The sequence below is a fragment of the Gracilinanus agilis genome, chromosome 3, assembly GCF_016433145.1.
Source record: "Gracilinanus agilis isolate LMUSP501 chromosome 3, AgileGrace, whole genome shotgun sequence".
Lineage (NCBI taxonomy): Eukaryota > Metazoa > Chordata > Mammalia > Didelphimorphia > Didelphidae > Gracilinanus > Gracilinanus agilis.
Genome location: NC_058132.1, coordinates 169651048 through 169674511, shown reverse-complemented (window position 1 = coordinate 169674511; position 23464 = coordinate 169651048). Strand labels below are relative to the sequence as shown.

General features: G+C 38.8%; 1 protein-coding gene across 1 annotated transcript in view; it reads right to left on the bottom strand.

Annotated features, from left to right (window-relative positions):
• Window positions 1-12881: 12881 nt before the first annotated feature.
• FAT3 (FAT atypical cadherin 3) overlaps window positions 12882-23464 on the bottom strand; it is a 553803-nt gene continuing 543220 nt past the window's right edge. The window contains exon 21 of the mRNA XM_044668995.1: window positions 12882-13370. Within this exon, the coding sequence (XP_044524930.1) occupies window positions 12882-13370 (489 nt within the window). The remainder of the gene's footprint in view (window positions 13371-23464) is intronic.

The following is a 23464-nucleotide window of genomic DNA, read 5'->3' as shown; positions in this document are numbered from 1 at the left end:
TTCCTTCCTTCCTTCCTTCCTCTCTTTTTCTCCCTGTCTCTCTCTTTCTTCCATCCTTTCTCTTTCTTTCCCTTCCTTCCTTCCTTCCTTCCTTCCTTCCTTCCTTCCTTCCTTCCTTCCTTCCTTCCTTCAGAAAAGACCTTTTCCTTCAAAGAAATTTAGAATTTTGACCCGAGACCCTAGTGATGAGGTAGGCTAGGCCATTCAATAGGTAAGAAAACTGAGGCTCAGACTAGTTAAGTGACTTGCCCTCAAGTAGCAGAGTGGGAAGAACTGTAAACTTGGGAGCTGGAGGACCTAGATTTAAATATTATCTATGCTCATTACTAACTGAGCAGCTCTGGGAAAAAAATGCATTTTTTCTGGGAAGGGGGAAAGGAAGGTAATTAGCATTTATATAGTATATATTTACATACTGTGTGCCAAGCACTGTGCTGAATTCTTTGGGCCTTTCAATTCTTACCTGCAAAATGGAGATAATAACTACCCTGGCTACTTTATAGGTTGGTTGTAAGGACCAGAGAAGATGTTCTATATTTAGGTATTATAAAGAACCAAAAGTTTTTATTAATCTAATTTACCTATGGGGATGAGTGGTATTCATTTATAGTTTAAATTATTTGTTTGGGTATCTTGGAGGTGTAGAATGCTTGAATAGAGCAGTATGGGACAATGCTAAAAAGGTAAACAATACAAGTAAATAACTGGAGATATTCATTGTTCATGATTGGGTTGTACTAGCTTAATAGAAATGGTAATTTAGTGCCATGAGAATTAAACTGCCAAGGACTTACTTTGTAGAACTAGGAAAAATAACAATTTGGAAGAATAAAAAGTAAACAATCCAAGAAATTAATGAGGGCAGTAATGGAGGGAACTTACTAGTACCTGATCTCAAACTATTATAGAGCAGTAATCACTAAGACTAACTAAAAAGTAGAAAAGTGGAAACGTGAAATAAACCCAGAAAAAACTGAACAAAGTAGCTCAGTGTTTAGTAAATCTGATAATCTATCATGTATATATATTTAATATAATTTATATTTAATATAATATATTAATCATTAATTAATATAGTACCAGAGAAGAGGTCTGAATTATTTCTTTTTATTTATGGGGTGTTTATAATACCTTAAGGTAAAATTAGGTTTAAGTATTTGGTCATAAGTCAATATTAAATAAAAATGCTATGTGGAAAATAAATTAAAAATGAAACAAATTTGAGAATAATATTGAATATACTGCATATGTTTAAAAAATTAAGAAATAATCTTTGAACTCCCTATTTTCTGCATTTCCAAGTTCCCAAACTTTTTCTGCATTGTCTACTGGTCTTTGTGTGTTGATTGTGGCTTATGCAAAATTCCCTCAAAATTCCCATTTAATTTCTTATGGCAACCTGTGAAACATGGAAACCACAGTGGGGAAAGTTGCAATGTAGAAGGTATACTTGGATAGAATTATGTGATATCCTGAAGAAGCCTTTCTGGTTTGGAGTAGCAGGAAGTATCCTGGGGCTTAGAATCAGGAGCTCTGGGTTCTAGATTAATTTTTTTATAGCACTTTATTCTGTAACCCTGAATAATCATTTAATCTCTATGGACCTTAATTTCCTCGTCTATAAAACGAAGAGATTGAACTGGATGATTTCTTGTATGTTGTGACCGCAGACAATACTGAAAGGAGTTATAAGCACCTACTTAGAGGGTGTTTACTTAGAATAGGAAGGAATTATTAAATTCAGAAGACAATTTCTGCCCTCTTAGGCAATGCACAGACTAAGAGTGGAGACAGCCAGGAATAGATATAGGTAGAAGCATACTCAAACACATTCATGCCACAATGATGAAACCCACGGGGGACAAAGAGATGATTATCCCTTCATCATCCCAGAGGTAATACTTAAGCTGGACTTTAAAGGGCACATAGGCATTCAACAGGCAATGAGGGGTGGGGAGAAGGCATTCTGGACCAAGTGTGGGCAAACAAAGCCAAGTGGGCAGAGCGTTCAGGGCCATGGAGTAGCCTTATTCTGCTGGAGCAAAGCTGCTTGGAAGGAGCTAAATGAGATAAGGCTGGAAAGGTGGAGTGCTTCCAGTTTACAGAAAGCCCTGAGTGCCAGGCAGGAAAATCTGAACTTTATTTTTAAGGCAATAAATACACATACAAACATATGGACATGTATAAAGACATACACCTATGTAGACAGATATCTAGACATATGTAGAGTGGTTTTATTTTTAACACAACCTATGCACACATATACATACATGTACATGTATANGAGTGGTTTTATTTTTAACACAACCTATGCACACATATACATACATGTACATGTATAGAGGCATACACACATCTATATAATTATATAGACAGTCATATATACATGCATAGTAACTATTTTGAGGGATCATGTACACATATATGTATTATATACACACATTCAGACACCTAGTTATCCCAATTAAAATGAGATTAAATGAGAGAATACAGATGAAATGCTTCGCAGACTGTAAAGCACTACTATTTTATAGTGCTATCTCTTATTGGTATTATTATTATTACAATACTGTGTTGCCTCTTTTGAAAAAGGGAAACAAGTCCAGGGAGGGTGAAGAGAAGGAAGGGAGGGAGGAAGATAAGTTTGATTATATAACTTAGGAAAACTTGTGTGGAAATTTGTTAATAACTGTAATTGGTTATATATATATATGTGTGTGTGTGTGTGTGTGTGTATATATATGTATATGTATATGTATACACACACATATAATAAAAAAAAGGGAAAAAAACAAACAAAAAAAGGAGCTCTCATTATGCTGCTTCAATAGATAGTCTGAATCTTTGGAGTTGGCCCAGAGAATCCAGACATCATGAAGCAACATAATCAGCCCCTAAAAGTCTTGGTTCTTCTATTCTGAAATAGAAGCTCGGCTCCACTGGCACAATGGCTTCCTAGGTATCTCGCTCCCAGTGTAAGAAGGAAGGTGCCACCATTCTGTCCTGACAGTGACAAGCTACATTTACTATTTGCTCAGCTTTTTTGTAGTTATTCATCACGGATCCCCAGGGAAGTGAATTAGCTAATTCCCTTAGCTCACAATAAGGGCTGAGAGGCAATGAGATGGCCCTCCCCAGAAAACCTCACGTGGGTGCTAAATAAATATTAAATAACAACGATGATAAGAAAAAACAGCGAGGCTGTTCCACGTTATTCCCAGGTGCCACAATATGTCAATATGAAACACCAGAACAGGAAAAAGAATGTCAAGAGATGCTCAGGTTTTATTTGACTACAGCTAGTTCATTCCCCTTTGTAAATACAAAGTAGAAATATGACTTCGAGAAGCCCTACATTTCTCATGGAATGAGGATGGGGAGGGAGTGTCAAACCAGGGAATATTCTGAATATGTAGTCCTTACTAATTACTGCTAGGTTTGGGGTAAATGGAACAAAATGCATTTCCTGAGCTTGTTTCTCCAAATCCTAACAAAGCTGAGAAGCCTACTTTCTGAAACCCTTACCCTTTAAAAAAAAAAAAAAAAGAGCCACACTTGCAAAGTTTCCATTTAGAAGAGATGCAGGTGTCTGTGAAAATCTGTACCCATGCGGACCCTTTCTTTGTGCAAAGAAAACATTTTCAAAATACATAAAATGCCAAAACATTTCTGCATGCAGTAGGATCAGCAATGTTCTGGTAGATATAGGATACGAAGACAATCAGGATAACTTATATGTTCTTTTTCCAAGCCATCAGCAGTTTCTTTGGTCTGATTTATTTAGGTTGTACCTTCAAGCCTCTTTGATTTTTTCAGGTAGGAAATGGTTGAATCATTGAATCATTCTGGGAATGTCTAACTGTCTTGATACATACTCATTCATATTCTCTCTGTCTCTCTCTCTCTGTCTCTGTCTCTGTCTCTGTCTCTCTCTCTCTCTCTCTCTCCCTCCTTCCTCCCTCCCTTCCTCCCCTGCACTCCCCCTTTCAGCACCACAAAGATGTAAAAAATGTCAAATGTAACTAATAATTTGGTTCTGAAGATGGCATCAACTAAGGCATTTGCTGAAAAAAAAAATCCCAGCATCTTATGTCAATAAATGTTTTTAGAGTTAACAAGGGTTATCCTGAGAAAAATCTCAGAGATAAAACTAGACTCTCTGTTGCTCTTATACACCAAACAATGGAAAGCCACAAAGATCCCCCCCCACTTTAATTTTAGGCTGAATGTCAAGGGGAAAAAACCCTCCTGTCAGTGAGACTATTAATTAGTCTTCTAAGGAAAGTGGTAGCAGAATTATCACTTGGGACATTGAACACAAGTCTGGATAAAACAGACAGTGTGCCCAGGGAACAAGCTCACACTGACACAGATGGCCTACATGATTAGTTAGGCCATTTCAACTTTTAATTACTCTGATCATTTTTTTCCCCCTTGCTTCTTTTCAAACACAAAGAGGGGCTAAATTCAAAAGCCAAGTAAACCCTACAAAATGAAAACACACTAAAGGGAGAGCTGGAACTTTCCCTGTGTGTGCTAACTGGCTCACATCTCACATAATACAAATGAGGCTCCTGGCCTCCAACAGTTTATTGAGGAATTGGAAGCTGTTCATAAAATGTGAGGGAGCTAACATGAGCAGCACTTAACGTCCTCAGCTTATAGTGTATTCTTTTGAAAAAAAAGTATAAATATATACACACAGTTGGCATATGGACACATGCACATATAGCTATAATATATTAATGTATATTTGTAGATATCCATATGTGTGTTTATTATCTATCCATATATGTTTTCCAGAATGCATAAAGCATTTGACTTTTGTCTGTTAATGGCTTTTCTAACATTACCTGGAAGCTTTTCTAATGTATGAACTATTAATTTAGTCCACTAGGAGAAATCATCCTAAAATTTTAGTATTTTCTTTGGATTTGCTGGAAACTACAACATACAGCTAGTCTATCACTAGTCCTTTGTCAGCCAAGCCCCTCTCCTTCTTCCAAGTCATTCTCATCATGTAGTGGATCCAGGTTCCTGTACTGTCTCATTTTGACTATCAACTTTAAAAAACAATGCTGAGAGGGTGGATGGCTCTCTCAAGGTTGAATCCCTGGATAAAATGGAAAAGAATGTATTTCCTTCTACATTCATCCAAGACCCAGATCTCTTATGTGGCTAGGAACACAAATATACATGTCTGTGCTAAAATGAACTTCACTTGGGGATATACTTTTCCTTCAGGTCTTATGTAGATATCAAGTTCTTTTAAAGAATTTGACAGGTTTCATGGGTTCTCATCTGAGAAATGCCTACATTTAGTTACGGGTGAATGGGAATATTTTATTCCTATTATCTAGCAAGGGCAGAGTGATGCAATGCATTCAACACCACCCAGAAAATGGGTCAATAGGGATATCTTATTATTATTTAGCAGGGGCAGAGAGAGAGATACATTGTACTTGGCATCCCTCATAAAATCCTGGTTTAGCTAGTAATGAAGTCTGGTCTTTAAAATACCTGATGTTTATGGCACACTGAAGTTTTGTAAAGTGTTTCATATATATTATTTGAGAAACCCTGTGAGGTTAACATCATTAACACCCCCACTTTAGAAACGAGGAAACTGAGATTCAGAGAACTTGGTGGTCCTTAACCAGCATCACAAAACTAATAAGTGTATGAAATGCATAGACCCAGACCTTTCTGATTCTAATTCTAGTTCTCTAACCACTATGCAAACTGCCCCCAGAATAAATACTATATCTGATTTTTAATTCAGTTCTCTAACTGGAAAACCATATTTCTTCCTTCATCTGCTTACCAACTTGCTTTGTATCCTAATAGCTGCCATGACTCTAAGTATTACACTTATAGAGATACCTGCTGGCAAATTTATAGATTTGCTCAGATTTAGTACAGCTTGGCGATAGGAAGAGGAATTAAGATGAACACTCAACAACTTCCTAAAGACCAAAACCCTTCCCAAATATTAAAAAAAATTTGAAGCAGCATTTCTTGGAATAGCAAAGAAAATACTGGGAGAAAAATGGTTGCTGATTAATTGGGGAGAAGCTGAATAAACTGGTATGTGAACAGAATGGAATGTCATTATCTACAATATGATGAATGTGAAGAAGTTAGAGAAACCTGAAAAAGTTTATATGAACTGATATAGAGCAAAGTCAGCAGAACCAAGAGAACAACTTACATGACCACCACAACAATGCAAAGGAAAACTACAATGAAAAACTTCAGGACTCTTGTTTCAAGGCAGGGATCAATAATAATTTCAGAGGACTTGATGGCAAAGCATTGGCAATGAGGTGGTAGATGATAAGTGTTGAATAATATGTGCATTTTTCAGATGTGGCCAATATGTTGATTTCTTACTTTAAAAAAAAAACAAAACTCTTACCTTCCATCTTAGAACCAATATTCTGTATTGGTTTTAAGGCAGAAGGGCTAGGCAAAGGGGTTAAATGTTTTGCCCAGGGTCACAGAGCTAGGATGTGTGGAATGTGTTCTTTTTTGGTACTTATTTGTTAATTTTTTTTATTCATTCACTGATTCATGGCAGGGGTTAGGGAGGAAGCTTATTAGGACATAACATTGTTAACAACAAAAAAAGGAGCATCTAATGTGATTTTAGAACAGACAAAAGACTACCAAATCCACCTGCATGTTGCATTCTTTCCTGGATAGCACGAATTTAGCATCCAGTCCCACACACAGCTGACCTGGAGTCAGTTTCTGCTATCAGCTCTGCCTTACTGTGCCCATTTGCCAAATTGCAGTCTCATCACAAATAGTTTTTCCCCTTCTCAGGGAGACAACTGAGTCGGGGTAACGCAGAGGAGAGGGAGACTGAGGTCTCCTTGTTCAGACCCCTGCCAGGGTTCTGCTGAACAGCATGCTGCCTGGCCGTGGGGATAGGAAGGCAGAGGTCACTCTGGCTAGGAGCCATCTCTCTGCCACAGTGGTTGCTGCTATTTCCAGCTCATGTTTATGCAACACGTATCATTTTGAGGTTCTGCTCAGAAGGAGCTTTCCCTCTGTGGCTGATGCAAAGGGCCATATTTATGTTCTTATTACAAGCCAGCCTTCTGGGCTCCGGCTGCCGCTGCTTCCTATGTGTCCTGTGGCTGGCTGCTGGGACAGCTAGACTTATAAGCACTGGTCAAACTTGCTGAGTGCCTCATTCCAAGCTTATATACACAGCCTTTCGCTTCTCTGCTCTACATGCCAAAGGCGTGATTTTAGGGCTGTGGGGTGGTGGCAGAGGGTAGGGTGGGGGGAGCAGCAACTTTAAAAATTAAAAAATGTTAAAAAACAATTGCATCCTACTTCTAGTGCCTTTTTAAGGACAAAATACGGCCCCAGAGCAGCATTCTGTAAGAGACACCAATGAAGGGGCAGTGTGTTCTAATAACAGGGCGTTGTAAGGCTAGTTTTCTAATATTCTTTACATACACAAAGGGAGGGGTAGATGGATGGTGATATATGTCAACCACTTAAATACACTGGATTCTGGAGGAATAAACAATATAAAATCAGAAACAGTATCAGGATGGTCAAATGATTAAAACATAGATCAGAGAATGCCCATGAATATTGTTACATTTTTAGGTCTCTCACCTTTTTTTCTTCTTGCCGAGACTTCATTTTTAAAACCTATTTAAATAATATACAGGCTCCCACCTTTGATTTAGTAGGACAAGGATTCTTTTCCTCCAATCAGCTCCTCAGAGCCCCTTCAGGAATTTACTAGAGGATTTTTCTCTTTCTTTCTTAGAAAGAGGTCTCTCTCATTGTTCTTTTATCTTCCTATGTTTTACCTCTAGCTAATATCTAACAAGAATTCTGCTTTATCTTAAGTCACCTTGCAATTATACAGTCATGTACCCATGGGTCTGAATTAAGGAATGAGTTGTTGGCTCCTTTTGTGAGTATAACACTGGGAAAAGTTCTTGGGCCTAATTTCATGTGTTTGCTGACAGGATATGCATGCTTAGCAGAAAGTCTATGCTACAAAAGAACTGATAAAGGCTTGAATATGCCTCCTTTATCTTCTCTCTTCAAGCATTGAGGGAGACAAGGCTGCATGCTAGAAACTGGAGTGGTTTCAAGAAGAATTCTCTCCTTGGATTTTGTTTGGCATTTACCCCCTTCCTACCTTTCTAGTCTCCTTGTATTTTATTCCTTCCTTCCACACACTCTCTGATCCAGCCACTTTGGCCTAGAGGCAACTGTTTACTCACCAAGACTCCATCTCCCAATTCGGTGTAGATGGATGCCATGCCACAAAGGCTTGGCTTACCCCTCTTCTAATTTTGAAGTTTCTCTGGCTTCCTTCAAGACTCAGTTCAAACCCCATTTTCTGCAGGAGGTCTTTTCCAGCTCCTCCAAGTATTAGTACTTTCCCCTCTAAAATGACCTTCTATTCACTCAATATCTTGTATAAACCTAAATTTTTACATCTCCCATTAGAATGTGAGCTACATGAGGACAGTGATTGTTTCTGACTTTACCTGTAGCTCCAGTAGGTATCTGTTATGTAGTCAACAATTAATAAAAGATTGAAGACTCTGTGCTGGAATGAAGTCTATTCCTGCCCTTATATGTGATAACAGGATTTTCAGCAGAAAGGGACAGGAGACTAGTCATCTAAGGAACATCATTCTAGAAATGAAAGAAGTCTCAAAGGCTGTCTCCTCCTTTTACCTCTTAACCAGGGTCTATGATTGGAAAAAGTCTTTTGATAACTCCATTTCCATATGATTAGTTTCTTTTGCAATCAATCCTGTGTATTTTGCTTTATGCATTTATAAAATGAGAAAGGGTCCATAGGACTCATCAGACTACCAAAGGAACCCATGACTCAGAAAAAGTTTAGACACCCTGGCTTAGAAAAATAATGCCACTTGCCTAAGCAAGTGTAAGATTCAATGCTAAGATAGCAGGGCTGGGATTTGAACCTGTGCCTTTTCTTGGAAATCACTAGTGTTTCGTTTCAATTGAGAGCATGCCTAGAGGTTTGTCAGAGCTGAGGCTGCCAGGTGGTGTTTAGGAATTACCCTGGATGGGCAGCTGTTACACTCTTGATCAGTTATACACACACACACACACACACACACACACACACACACACACACACACAATGGGAAATAAAGACCAAATGGGATGAGGCTGCAAGGGAGTGAGCCTTCTTTAGAATAAGAGCACAGAAAGTGGGAGTGATAACAATAATAATAAACATTTGTAGAGCACTTTCTATGTCTTAGGCACTGGGCTAAGTGCTTTGTAATTATTCTCATTTGATCCTCACAATAACTCTGGAAGGTAGATGCTGTTATTCTTCCCCTTTTTACAGATGAGGAAACTGAGGCAAATGAGGTTAAAGTGACTTGCCCAGATTTGGAGGTTGGATTTGAACTCAGGTCTTTGTGACTCCAGGCTCAGTTTAAACCACTGTGTGACCTAGCTTAAATTCTATCCTTAGGAGAACAGTTCTTCTCTTAGGAGAAAGTCTGTTCTCCTATGCAGAGGGGAGATAAGAACCTAATCCAATTTCATTTTAAAGAAATTGCCTTCTAATATTGTTATCGTGAGCCCTGTCATATGAAGCAAGGGGTGGCAGGAGCTTGAGTAAAATACTCCAGAGGCAAGATTAAGGCAATTTATTTTAGGAAATTGAGAAAAGTAGAAACTGAAAGTTATATAGTGAATAGAATGTTGGACTTGGACTTAGGGAGGGCTGAATTAAAATTCTGTCTCCGATGCTGACTGGCTGTGTGGTCCAGGGAAAGTCATTCTATTTCTCTGTGCCTCATTTGCCTTATCAGTAAAATAGGGATAATACGACCACTGCATGTACCTTGTACCTGTAGAGGTCATTTGGTCAAACCCCCTCATTTTACAGAAGAAGAAACTGAGGCTCAGAGAAGACACCCATCTCATAGATGTAAAAGAGCCACAAAGAACCTCACTGGTCATCTAGTTCAAGTCTCTTCATTCCACAGATGAGGAAACCGAGGTTTGCAGAGGTTCCCAGGTTGAAGCCAACAGAGGTTACATGTAAACTCGGGTCCTCTGATGCCAAAGGCTGTGCTCTAGGATTAGTCCGTGGCCACAAGGATAGTAAGAAAAAGAGTCCATATTTGAACCTAGCTCGTTTGATTCCAAATCCAGTGCTATTTCTGTATGGAGGATCCTGATCCAGGTTTCTAATCAGCAAAATGAAGAGGTTAGCCTTATACGATCTCAAGGGTTCCTTCCAGCTGCATAGTATTTTAATTTGCCATGTCATCAAAGAAATAAATGAAGTATCAGTATTTTTGATTGAATACAATCAGCACCCTATGCTGAAATGGCCTTTACTGATGACTGATCACCTAGAAAAAAAGCCCTGTAACAGTATTATAAAAGAACAATAAAAAATATAGAGGCAAGAGTAGAGTTTAGGGTTTTTTTAGCTTTCTCATTATTGCTTTTTTTCTTTTTCTTTTCTTTTCTTTTTTTTTTTTAAAGGAAACCCACTGTGGGTTCTGGTAGCCAAGCCAGAAAACACAATGTCCTGCCATCATTAAAAGTATATTACAATTTGTGGTAGTGTAACTAGCATTTGACATGGAGTGGTGTTCTATTTCAACCCGATTTAATTATATGCTCCTTTTATATATCGTAGATGGCTCACACTAGCAGAATTGTTTTGCCTGGTGAAAAACTGGCCATGACTTGTCATAATGGGCTGGTTTATAGAACTACTGAAGTATAGTTAGTGCCCATCATTTGGGAATTATGGCACTATAACAACCCTTTATTTACATATACTGCTGAGACAGTAAAAATGGCAAATAGATTTCTTAAACTGAGACAGCAGAAATATCCCCCTAGGGTATTTGGCCCTCATTGTGGCAGTAACATATGCAAGTCTAAATAACTTTGGTGTCTGTATTTCTGCAGTGCATCATCTCATAGACACTTTATACTATTCTAATAATAAGATGGACTCGGAATTGAGAGTTGGGCTTCTTAAGTATTTGATTGTAATACACACTATGGAAGCTATCAGTGATTTGTGAGAGAGGTTTAAATTTACTAATCACATGGCTGCGGAGTGATCACTGAAATGGGATGGAGCAAAATCAATGGCAGAGTTGCTCCCATGTCCAGCTGCTTCAGAAAAGGAAAGATGCTCAGCTTTACAGTTAACTCAGATCCTTCATCTGAGAAAAATCAAGCAGTTGTTGCATATTTATTCTCCTGGGGCTTAAATAATCTCAGTGTCTTTCTCAAAAACAAAAAGGATCTACAAATATTTTGTGGCCAACCTCCTCCCACCTCAAATTATTTCCTTCCCCTTGTTGGTGTCTTTCTTTTTGGTTATGAGGCAGAGAAACAGAGACAGAGGCAGACTGAGGGTAAGATAAAGAATGAAGAGAGACAGTGAGAAAGAGTGGCAGTGAGAGAAAGAGACAGAAAGACAGTGAAAGGAAGAGACAGAAAGACAGTGAGAGATAGAAAGACGGAGATGAGAGAAGAGTGACAGAGACAGTGAGAGAGAGATAGACAGTAAGAGAGGAGAGAGGCAGTGAGAGAAAGAGAGAGAGACAGTGAGAGACTGAAAGAGGAAGAGGAGAGATAGACAGTGAGAGAGGAGAGAGGCAGTGAAAGAAAGAGACAAGAGAGAGACAGTGAGAGACCGAAAGAGGAAGAGGAGAGATAGACAGTGAGTGAGAAGCAGAAAGACAATGAGATAGAGAAGAGAAGAGAAGAGAAGAGAAAGAGAGAGAGAGAGAGAGGGAGAGAGAGAGAGAGCAGATGTTTATTCAGACTGCAATGTTTATCCTCAGAGTTGATAGAAAAAAGGTTTTTTCCCAGGCCTGGCTTTCAACCACATTACTCATTTATCATTACTGTTATCTCAATCCACACATTTCACCTGACAAAAGTAACATCAGTGCTATTTTCACTTATTTTTCATAGCCAGGATAGCTATATTCACTTCTGTTTTTTCCTTCCTGTGTTCAGTTTTTATTAATATTTTACCTCTCAGAAAGTAGTTAGCACTGGAAGGGATCATAGAGGCCATCTAGTCAACCCTCTTGTTTTACAGCTGAAGAAACCGAAGGCCAAATAGGTTAAGTGATTTGTCCTGGGTCACTCAGGTGGCAAGTGGCAGAGCAGGGACTTGAACACAAGTCTTCTAATGCCAAATCCATTTGCTCTTTTCACTGTCATACTTTAAACCTAATTCATAATTTCTATGTTCCCACGCCTCGGTAGGATCACTGTCTATGGCCTTTGTAACTAAAGCAGTCCCTTTGTGCTGATATAGACTGCAGCGAGAAAATACAAAGGAAGGATGTCACAGTTCTAGTCTGGTTCTGCCACGGTGGGATTCTGGGCTTTAATTCCCTCATTTATAGAAGAGGGGGCTGGACTAGATGTCCTCTAAGGTTCCTTCTGTATCTAAATCTATGATCCTATCAAGTCACTAACCATATAAATGGGCTGAGGGAGTACCTGAAGATGAAGGTTCCTGCTGCGCTTTTCCCACCTTTAATGCCCCAAAGAGATCTTGGAGAGGCTGAGTTGGATCCTCCCCTAACTGTAAAGCCCTTGGTTCCCACATAACCAGGATTAAAGAGCCCTGCGGGAATCTGGGGTTTATCTATTTCTCTCTTTGTTGAACAGTGGCATTGATTATTAGCACATGGCACTTTGCCACTCACCGATGAAGCTAGCAAGCTCCGGATGATGGGTCCCATGTAAAGAGGCACATTTCTTATGGGGTCCCAACGGGAAAGGTGCTCATGGCTTGGCTGCCACTAGTTGATGGGAGAAGGGGGCTAGTGGGGGTGTGATGGGGAGCTGGACTACAGGCTGGGGCACTTACCACCAGATGGCAGGCTGGCACAGCTCCCTCCATTCTGGCAGGGATTCCGCTCACAGGCATCCGGGTACAGGACGCATCCAAGCTTGAGCTCAGTGAGGCCCACCACCTCAGCAAAGCTGCTGCGTTTGTTCTGCAGGGGCAGCTCATTGTTATTCAGGACCACAGAATCCAGGCAACCCTGGAAGCCGCTCAGGACCTGGGTGACCCTCTTGTCCGTCAGGCTCCGGATGTTGTCCACCTGCACCAGGGCGCCAAAGTAGATGGCACTCTCTGTGTTCGGTGTCTGGAAATAGAGGGGGGCTTTGCGGCGTTCCACATAGCTATCGTCCAGAGACAAGCTTGTGAAATTCTGATTGAGCTCTAAGAAGACTGAGTGCCAATTCCCATCATTCACAGCTCGGCCAGAGATGCCCAAGATTCCGGGACCTGTGCCACAGTCCAACTGGAACCACAGTTTGCTGTCTACAATCTGGGAGAAGGGGGAAAAAAGGGAAAATGCATTAACATGCATCTCAAAGTATACCTGTATGTATGCATTCTTAATGCACAAGAAGACTGGCAGAATATTGCTTCAGACATAAATACAGTGTAAGTAGTGCTTAAAAAAAAATCCTCTTCTCTTGGTCATATCAATGCAGGCTTGCCCTTCCACTGTCCTCTTCCCTCCTCACTCAACCACAATTAGTAATTAGTTATGGCCACAGTTCTAGAAACACAATTAAACTTAATGGTATTTACAGTCTTTAAGATAGTGCATTCCTAAAACTCAGAGCAATGCTTCTTTTAGGTTACAAGGAGTGTTTATTCCCTCCAGTAACCCAGTACAGTGGAAGGGTGACTGGTTCTGAAATTAGAAGACTTTTTCTCATTTACATTTCACTGCTGATTTGTACTCCCTGTGTGACTATGGGAAAGTTATTCAGCTTTTCTGGGCCTTGCTTTCCTCCTCTGTAAATGAGGGGGTTGGACTTAGATGCCCTCCACGTTCCCTTCAAGTTCTACAGTGATGATTATATGATCTCTATAATCTATTTCAAAGCAATCTGTCTCAGATGCTAAAAGTACCGGTTGTGGATTGATTTCTCTGAATTCTTCTAGTAAACAAGGAATGAGTAACTCTACAGGGGGAAAAATATGAAATACTCAAGACCACAGGATCATAGATCTAGAAGGGACCTCAGAGCTGTCTAGTTCAGTCCTTTCAGCCAAGTGGAACAGGAGAGAGAGCGCTGGACCTGGAGTCAGGAAGACCCACATTTAAATCTGTCCTCTGACACTTACTAGCTGTGTGACTATGGGCAAGTCACTGAGCCTTTTTGCCTCAGTTTCCCCATCTTAAATTGGGATAATAATAGCACCTACATCTAAGAGTTGCTGTGAAAATAATTGTAAAGAGCTTGGTAGAGTTCCCAACACATAGCAAGTACTACATAAATGTTAGCTATTATTATCAGTATTACTATTTATAGATGAAGAAATCGAGGAACAGAGATATCAAAGTCACAGAGGTGTAAATAAAGGCAGGATTTGAATCATAAAAAGTGGTAATGATATAACCCAGGGGTTGGCAACCTTTTTGGCTGTGAGAGCCATAAACGCCACATTTTTTAAAATGTAATTTCGTGAGAGCCATACAGTGCTCACAGTGCGCACTCCTGTAACAGCGCCTGAAAAAAACTGACTTTATGGCTCTTGCAGAAAGAGCCATACGTTGCCGACCCCTGATATAACCAAAGGACAAGACTTACAAGTGGAAGTATTGTTAAAGTCTTATTAACTTCCTCATTTTTCAGATTAAGAAACTGAGGCCCAGAGAAATTAAGTGACTTGCCTAAAGTCATATAGCTAATAAATAATAGGAGAATTTGAATCTAGAGCCTCTAACTCTAGTGTCAGCACTTTTTCAATAAGCAAGGTGAGAATTCAAAGCTTCCCAAAATCCAGACAGATACATACCAGAAACATAAATCCTCTTTTACAAATATATTGTCATATTCCTCAATGATGGTTATTTTCCCTTCACCTGCTGTTGCTAGTATTGGTTTTAGAAGATCATTCATTGCATTGTAACTACTGATGGTTAGGTATTTTCAAAAATCAATTCTATCAAATTCTTGGTAGCCCTGCTCTCATTTGGGCTGCTGTCTAGGATGGGCAAAGGAATAAGCTACTTGTTTTATGTGACTTTACTAATACATTTGCAAAGGGGCAGCTTAGTGGTGTGTTAGACAGAATGTTGCACCTGGAGTCTGGAAGATTCATTTTCAAATCCAACCTCAGATATTTATGAGTTATATAATCCTAGGCAAGTCATTGAACCCTATTTGCCTCATTACAAAATGAGCTGGAGAAGGAAATTGCAAACTACTCCAATATCTTTGCCAAGAAAACCTCAAATGGGGTCTCAAAAGAGTCAGACAAAACTGAAAAATGACTGTCCTGAACAATATGGTAGCCCCTACAGCTTTCATGGCTTCTGATATCTCTAAGATTCTGAGTTTTATTTTGTAAATAATAAGAAACTTTAAAGTAACAGACAATGGAGTCATGAAGAGTCAGACACAACTGAAAAGCAACTGAATGATAACAACTATTACACTGTGAGCCTCCTAAGAGAAATCTGAAGCAAAGAAGTGGAAGGTGAGGTCTGGAGACCCCTGACCCCCATTCTTCTTCAGGCCCCCACAGCCACCATCTGGAGAAGTCATCCTTTTGGAGATATGACCTCTGTAGAGGCTGGAGCTGTAAACACTTCAGTAACCATGGCTACTGAAGACTCAGAGGAGAGAGTCTAACCACTAGAGTGCTTGGCTTTGTCCAAGGGGTCCTTTATCAGAAAAGGGTAAATTTTATCAATGGAAACAACTCAAAGAAGAGACCTGCTTTGCTTGGACACACTAAGGACCACCTGGCCATTCCATCTAACTTGTGGCTGACACCTTTTATACAAGTTGTGTTTTCAGAATATTAGACTGTGAGCTGCTTGAGAGCAGGTGGCACCGAGTCTAGTTATATTAGCTAAAAACGACTTTGCTTATTTTAAAGAGGAAATTGAATCCACTTGTTCTGGGCAGTGCTCCAGGTCTGTCTACATGACAGTTTGGCAATAGGTTATACAAGAGTAGAAAAGTATGAAGGATTTTATGACATTTTCTATAATTGTTATGTTTATATTCGCATACTGTGATATCTATCTAAGCATCCTAGTGAATTCATCAAGAATGTTCCTGTTGTCTAAGTTCTGATTGTCAAGGTGACTCCAGGAGGGAGGAGATTTTGTTCTTCCTCTTCAGGGCACTGTCTTGCTTTTTTGTCTCTATCCTTAGCACTTTGCATGTGGTAAGTGTTTAATAAAAGTCTTTTCATTTCATTTCATTTCATTCCTTCACTGAAGATTAATTGGAATTCACAAAACTGAAGTGTGTACTCTTGAAGGGAGCCTCTGATGACTCATTAGAATATAAGCTTCTTAAAGGCAGGGCCCTTTCTTTCTTTCTCCCAGGGCTTAGGACAGTCTGGCACATAGCAAGTACTTGATAAATGATTGTGGTCTTATTTATCTAACTCATTATGGCTGAAGGAGACCCTGCTTTTTTTGTTTGTTTGTTTGGTTAACCAACTCATTTCTTTTATTATTTTTTCAACTACATATAGAAACAATTATTTAATAATTGCAATCTGAATTCTCTCTCCTACTTCTCTTTATTCTTCTCTCCCAGATGGTAAACAATTTGTGATCCTAGGTTTTATGTTTTTTTTTTTTAAATTTTTATTTTTTAGAAAATTTTTCCATGGTTATATAATTCGTGTTCTTACTCTCCCCTCCACCACCTCCCCTTCACCCCCTGTAGGCAACACACATTTCCACTGGTTTTAACATGTGTCATGAATCAAGACTTATTTCTATATTATTGATAGTTGCACTGGGAAGGTCGTTTAGAGTCTACATCTCAAATCATGTCCGCATCAACCCATGTGTTCAAGCAGTTGTTTTTCTTCTGTGTTTCCACTCCTATAGTTCCTCCTCTGAATGTGGGTAGCGTTCTTTTCCATAAACCCCTCAGAATTGTCCTGGGTCATTGCATTGCTGCTGGTACAGAAGTCCATTACTTTTGATTTTACCACAGTGTATCAGTCTCTGGTTACAATGTTCTCTTGGTTCTGCTTCTTTCACTCTGCATCAATTCCTGGAGGTTGTTCCAGTTCACATGGAATTCCTCCAGTTTATTATTCCTTTGAGCACAATAGTATTCCTTCACCAGCATATACCACAATTTGTTCAGCCATTCCCCAATTGAAGGGCATGCCCTCGTTTTCCAGGTTTTTGCCACCACAAAGAGCGCGGCTATAAATATTTTTGTACAAGTCTTTTTCCCTATGATCTCTTTGGGGTACAAACCCAGCAATGGTATGCCTGCATCAAAGGGCAGGCATTCTTTTTGCACTCTTTGGGCATAGTTCCAAATTGCCATCCAGAATGGCTGGATCAGTTGTGATCCTAGGTTTTAGAGAGCCACATAAGCACTACAAGAACTTGACAAGAAGGGAAGGCCTTCAGGTATATGTCCTGTGATGGACTTTCTATACCTATTGCTGGCTCAGATAAGTTTATTGAAGCTCTCTAATGAGATAATATGTAAAGCACTGTGCCATCTTTAAAGTGCTATGTAAATGCTAGCTATTATTATCATCCTCATGAATATAATTATTAGAATGGAGGGTTGGCCTTTTAAATTGACATTGCCTTAAGGCTCTGTGTTTCTATGAAAGCTGCCATCTTAAGTTTTGTTTATAATTATGCAGGAGGACTCCATGTGAATACCAGAAACTGATCTATGAGTAGAAAGTTGGTCAATCCATTTAGAATTATTGAGCATTTTTTTTCATGGTCCAAGCTCTTTGGCACTATTCACATTCTCTGTCTCTGTCTCTGTCTCTCTCTTTTGTCTTAGAATTGGTACAAGTATTGGTTCCAAGGCAGAAGAGCATTTAGGGCTAAGCAACTGGGATTAAGTGACTTGCCTAGGGTCACCCAGCTAGGAAGTGTCAGAGGCAAGATTTGAACTCAGATTCTACTGACTTCAGGGCTGTCACCTTATCCACTGAGCTACCTGGCTGTCCCTGTTCACACTTTTCTTAAAACAAAACAAATGCCAAAAAAAAACCCCTAACAAACCTTCATTTCAGGACATTAACAGTAAGGGTATATAACAGGACACAGAATTATACTGAGAGAGTAAATGTGTCTTATTCATGATAGACCTGCCAGGGATTATTAGAGCCCCACTTATTCTCTCAGACTATTTCTTTATCTATGATTCAATATGTTGCACACACCATTAGTTCTTTGGGACTTTCTCTATGACTTCTTTGTCACTGTCGTGCTGCTTTTCCTACGGTATATATAGCACAAATGTATGTGCTGCATAAAAGCATATATGTAAAAATCTTTGAGGACTTAATATAGCTCTGAGAATTTAAGTATTTAATGAATGCTCTGACTTCTACTTTCTGGATAATCTTGTGCAAATGATGTAGCTTCTCTGGGTCCAGGATTCTTTAGCTGCATGGAAGAGATAACTACGATAACTTACTTTATAAGGATATTGCTGTACATGGATAATGCTAAGCTCAGTAACACATGAGCAATACCCATATATATATATATATATATACCTCTCAAACATCCAAATTAAAAAGAGACAAACACATACAGCAGGAGTGTTTATTTTCCTCTCTGAAAGATTTTAAGTGTAATAAATGGGTGTTGGATGCATAATTTTTTGGTTCAGCAAAATGAACCGAATGAATATTGTAAATCACACCCGAATACGTGCTTGGCCATGATTCTTGGATAATGTCCATATTTGTATATCAATGTAAGTAATAAAATGATCAAATGATCCTTTGGGGACTTCCTCCTTCTTGCACAGTCCATCTGCTGTTACACGCTATGACTTCAATATAGTGCCTACCAATCTATGGAGGGGTGGGAAGAGGAAGGAGGGTGAATATTTGGTTGATGCTGTTACATTTTATGGGAGCTTTTGTTAAAAAGATGGATTGAATTAATATTTCACTCATTCCAAACTCCTCTCACACCGGGTTTGAGATCAAAGCTCTGATTCATTCAAGAGAACCGAAGTGGTATTAATATACATAAAATGATATAGAACACTGAGCGCAAAGTAACATATAGTTTTTCTACACTTATTGAATGGTAAGAGACACATTGGCCTATCCTCATTTTTGATATTTCATTTTATTTCTAAATTTTAAATTAATTCTAAAATTTTACTTTATTTTTTGAAAATAAAATTCATTTTGACCATAATAGTTGCTCACATTTATACTATGCTTTAAAGTTTGTAAAGTGCTTTAGATATCATCATCTCATTTGGCTTTAGGAATTATTAGGTAAAGCCTTGAAAATGATATAACTTTTCAAGAGGGTAATATAATTGAATTTTTGTCCCCAAACTTTCTCTTGCCAAAACTTGATGACTCTTTTCTGTTTCAAATATAGGTGGTAATGCAAAATAAATAAATAAATAAATAAAATACTGCTTACTCTTTACATGTCTGATCAATCTTGGAGAAGTATAATAAAATATTATTTCACTTTACTAACTTTAAAATAGGCTAGATCCCAAATAACCCACCTTTTACAATGATAAAGTATTCCATTAGTCAGCGGACAAGCTGTTACAACTGAAGTTCAGGCATGAATGAAATGCTTTATTACTGAATATCAATGTTACTGTAATTGGTATGCTACTGTGGGTAGGGGTGGGCAGAAATTGGGGATAAGCAATTTGTTCAGTGGAATTTATTATTTATAGACTCAGAGTTATAAAATATTTAGAGTCTCTGAGTTGCTTGAAATCAGCCATGATTTCTAAGCATCAGCCTGGATTCCAATGGCCCAGAGACTGAGAGTCATTTGACTGGAGCTAAAAGAAATCCCATTGTGGGCAAAGGCAAATTTTAATAAAAAATTAAACTCATGGTAGAAAGAATTAACCTTTCTTAATACCATGTTCAGTGTGGCCAGGTTGACTATATTTATGTGAGGATGGGAATTGATTAGAGACATCATCCACCCTTATGGGCATGACTGGAAGAAGACTGAGAAGATGAAGTATTTAATTCAATATAATAAAAAAATAATATTTGGAACTATCCCCAAATGCAATGGGTGACCATCATAGGGAAGTCATCCACCAACTCTGAAGGTCTTTTAAGCAGAAGCTGGTCTAACCTTTGCTTGAGGAGGCTGGGATAGGACAGATAGTTTATGTTGTGATAGTACTAAGGTCTTTTTCCCTCTAAGACAGATACTATGGGTCATTCAGTAATTTTTTAGGATTGATGTTTTAAAGCCTGTTGTTGTTTTTTTAAACTCTCTTCTGTCTTAGAATCAATACTGTGAATTGGTTTCAAGACTGAAGAGTGGTAAGGGCTGGGCAATTTGGGGCTAAGTGACTTGCCCAGGGTCACACAGCTAGGAAGTGTCCGAGGCTAGATTTGAACCCCAAACCTCCTGTCTTTAGACCTGGCTCTCGAACCAATAAGCCACCAAGCTGCCCCCATAAAGCCCGATTTAAAGTGGCTTTAAATTTACACATTTGGCACATTTGCAACCAAACCCAATCCTGCCTACCCAACACAGAAACCCTCCCCAATTTCCCCCAGCTCACATTAATCTCTCCATCCTCTGAATTCTTATAGCTTTTCATGATCATTACTTTTAATTTTGTACTTATCTTAGGCTACCTTGCAATGTTAGTTAACTAGTTAGCAGCTATGTGGCACAGTGGATAGAGTGCTAGTCTGGAGTCAGGAAAATCTGAGTTAAAATCCATCCTCAGACACTTACTGTGTGATCCTGGTCAAGTTATTTCACCCTGTTTGCCTCAGTTTCCTCCTCTGTCAAATAAGCTGGAGAAGGAAATGGTAAACCACTACAGTATATTTGCCAAGAAAACCCCAAATGGGGTCACAAAGAGTTGGACACAACTGAAATGACTGAAAGCAAAAACAAATATTTTTATTTATCTTGTCTACTAGCCTACTTTCCTAGTACATACCTTGGCCTATTAGCCATTCTGTGTTCCTTTAGCACTCTGTGTTCCTTCAAGGCTCAGTTCAGGTACCACCACTTCTGAGTCTTTCCAAATTCTCTCAGTTGTTAATTCTGTCTCTCTCTCCTTAAATTACCTTATTTTTTATTATAACTTCTATAATTATACACAGAATATATATGCCACATATTATATACAAAATCATATATTCTTTGGTAAAATATAAGGACCCTAAAGGCAAAAATTGTGGTTTTGTTTTTGTTTTTCAATAGCCCCAGTAAATAGCACAGTGTGTAAACATTTGCTGAATTCAATTATTGATCTGATACCATTATAAATTCCATTCAGGGCAGGGACTATGACTTTTTTATCTATCCCAATGTTTTACATTGGGCAAGTTCAATAAATACTTGTTGACGAAATAAGTGATTTATTGAGGTCACAAACTAAAGCCATCCGAAAGCTTTCTGTGACAATCATCCTTTAAACACTGGAGAAAAATAGTCATCCATCAAAATGAACAAAATAAGTACTACAGGATAAGGTTAGTACTTGTGATTTCAGTATTATAGGGATGCTGAAGTATGGAAATTCTCCTCTAGCTTTGCAGGTTGGCAAATTCTCTGCAAGTGAAAAGTCTTGCAGAGTTGCCATGGGCATGGAGAGCTTAAATCACCCAATCAGTGGGTGTCAGATATGGGACTTGAACCCAGGAATTCCTGCCTTTGAGGACCATCATCTCTCTGTTTACTCTGTTATCCTACCAGCTGCAGCTTTCTGAGAAGGAAACCCAAGTGGTGTTTCCAGAATGATAGCAGTTTAATTATGATTTTCCTATAACACTAAAGAAAGGAGAAAGCTGTAACTTGTGTCTCATGATGGGGCTTAGACATAGGTTGTTTATAGGAGCAGAAAGGAAGGCTGGATAGTACGACTGTATGAGTGGAGAGACAGGAGCCAAGGGCAACAGCCCATAGGTGCAGTTAGATGGGGCAATAAATAAATAGACAGTACATTGGGTCTGGAGTGAGGAAGAATCATCTTCATGAGTTCAATTCTGACTTCAGACACTTACTAGCTGTGTGACCCTGGGAAAGTCACTTAATCCTGCTTGCCTCAGTTTCCTTACCTGTAAAATGAGCTGGAGAAGGAAATAGCAAACCACTCTAGGATCTTTGCCAAGAAAATGCCAAACGGGGTCAGAGAGAGTTGGATATGACTGAGAAATGACTTCACCACAAAAATAACAACATAGGCAATGGTTCTGTGCTGTCCCTTGGTCTCTCTCACCCTGAAACTGTCTTCACCTGGGACACAGAACCAGGAAAAAAAGGTTCAACTCCTGGTGACTGAAAGTGAATCCTTATAACTCTATGTTTTTAGAAACATAGGGAGGAAGAAAGAGAGGGAAAGAAATAGGACCCAATCAGTGTCGCTTTGGGATCTGATTGTGTCTGGGTATGCCTAGTGGTGGAATTCCCTTAATTTGTGAGGCTGATAGAGCACTAGTCCTAGAGTCAAGAAGACCAGATTCAAATCTTGCCTCAAAAACTGTGACCTTGAGTGAGTTACTTAAGATTTTGTACCTCAATTTCCTCATCTATAATTTTTTTATCATAATTTACACATCATATGTTTTATTTTATGATATGCAAAACATGGAATCTTATCTTTCTTGTGATAAAGAAGCAAAATATATAACAGAGGCACATCTACTTCATGCCTCTATAATTACATATATTGCCCTAGAAACTGTTCCAAGTAGAAACTCCATGTGCTGGTATACAATTACTTTTTATCTAAATGGAACCTAAATAAAGATGAGGAGGTAGTTTCTATTAAAAGCTGAAGCTTAATAGGAAGAGATTAAACCTGTTTATAATTGTTATACTTTTATAGATATAAAAATTTAAAAATAGTAGATAACAATTTTATTTTACATTTCTCTTTGGAGCAAAGCCCTCCCCCCCGCCTCCTGCGCCCATTTTTAAAATGTGTTACAACCTATAATTCTTTAATCTGTAATCCCAAGATAATTTTCTGAGAGATACCTTTCCCCTACTTTATTTTTCTAGGTGTTTTCCAAAGATGACCCTCAAATAGGGTAGCTATATGAAGCAGTAGATAGAGTGCTGAGCTTGGAATCAGGAAGACTCATCTTTATGAGATCAAATCTGACCTCAGAGACTTCTTAGCTATGTGACCTGGGAAGCCACTTAACCCCAATCATCTGGCCCTTACCTCTCTTATGCCTTGGAGCTGATGCTTAGTGTCAATTCTAAAACAGGAGGTAGGGGTTTAAAAGAAAAAAGATGATCCTCTCAGAAAATATGAGGAACCAGAATGAACAATTGAAACAATCCATTTCTTTTTCATCGACTGCTGAACAAAAGCATAAAAATGTGTGCCAATTCCAAGGACTGTTGTGAGGATCAGATAAGATATAATTTTTATATTGCTTAACATAGAGTCTGGCACA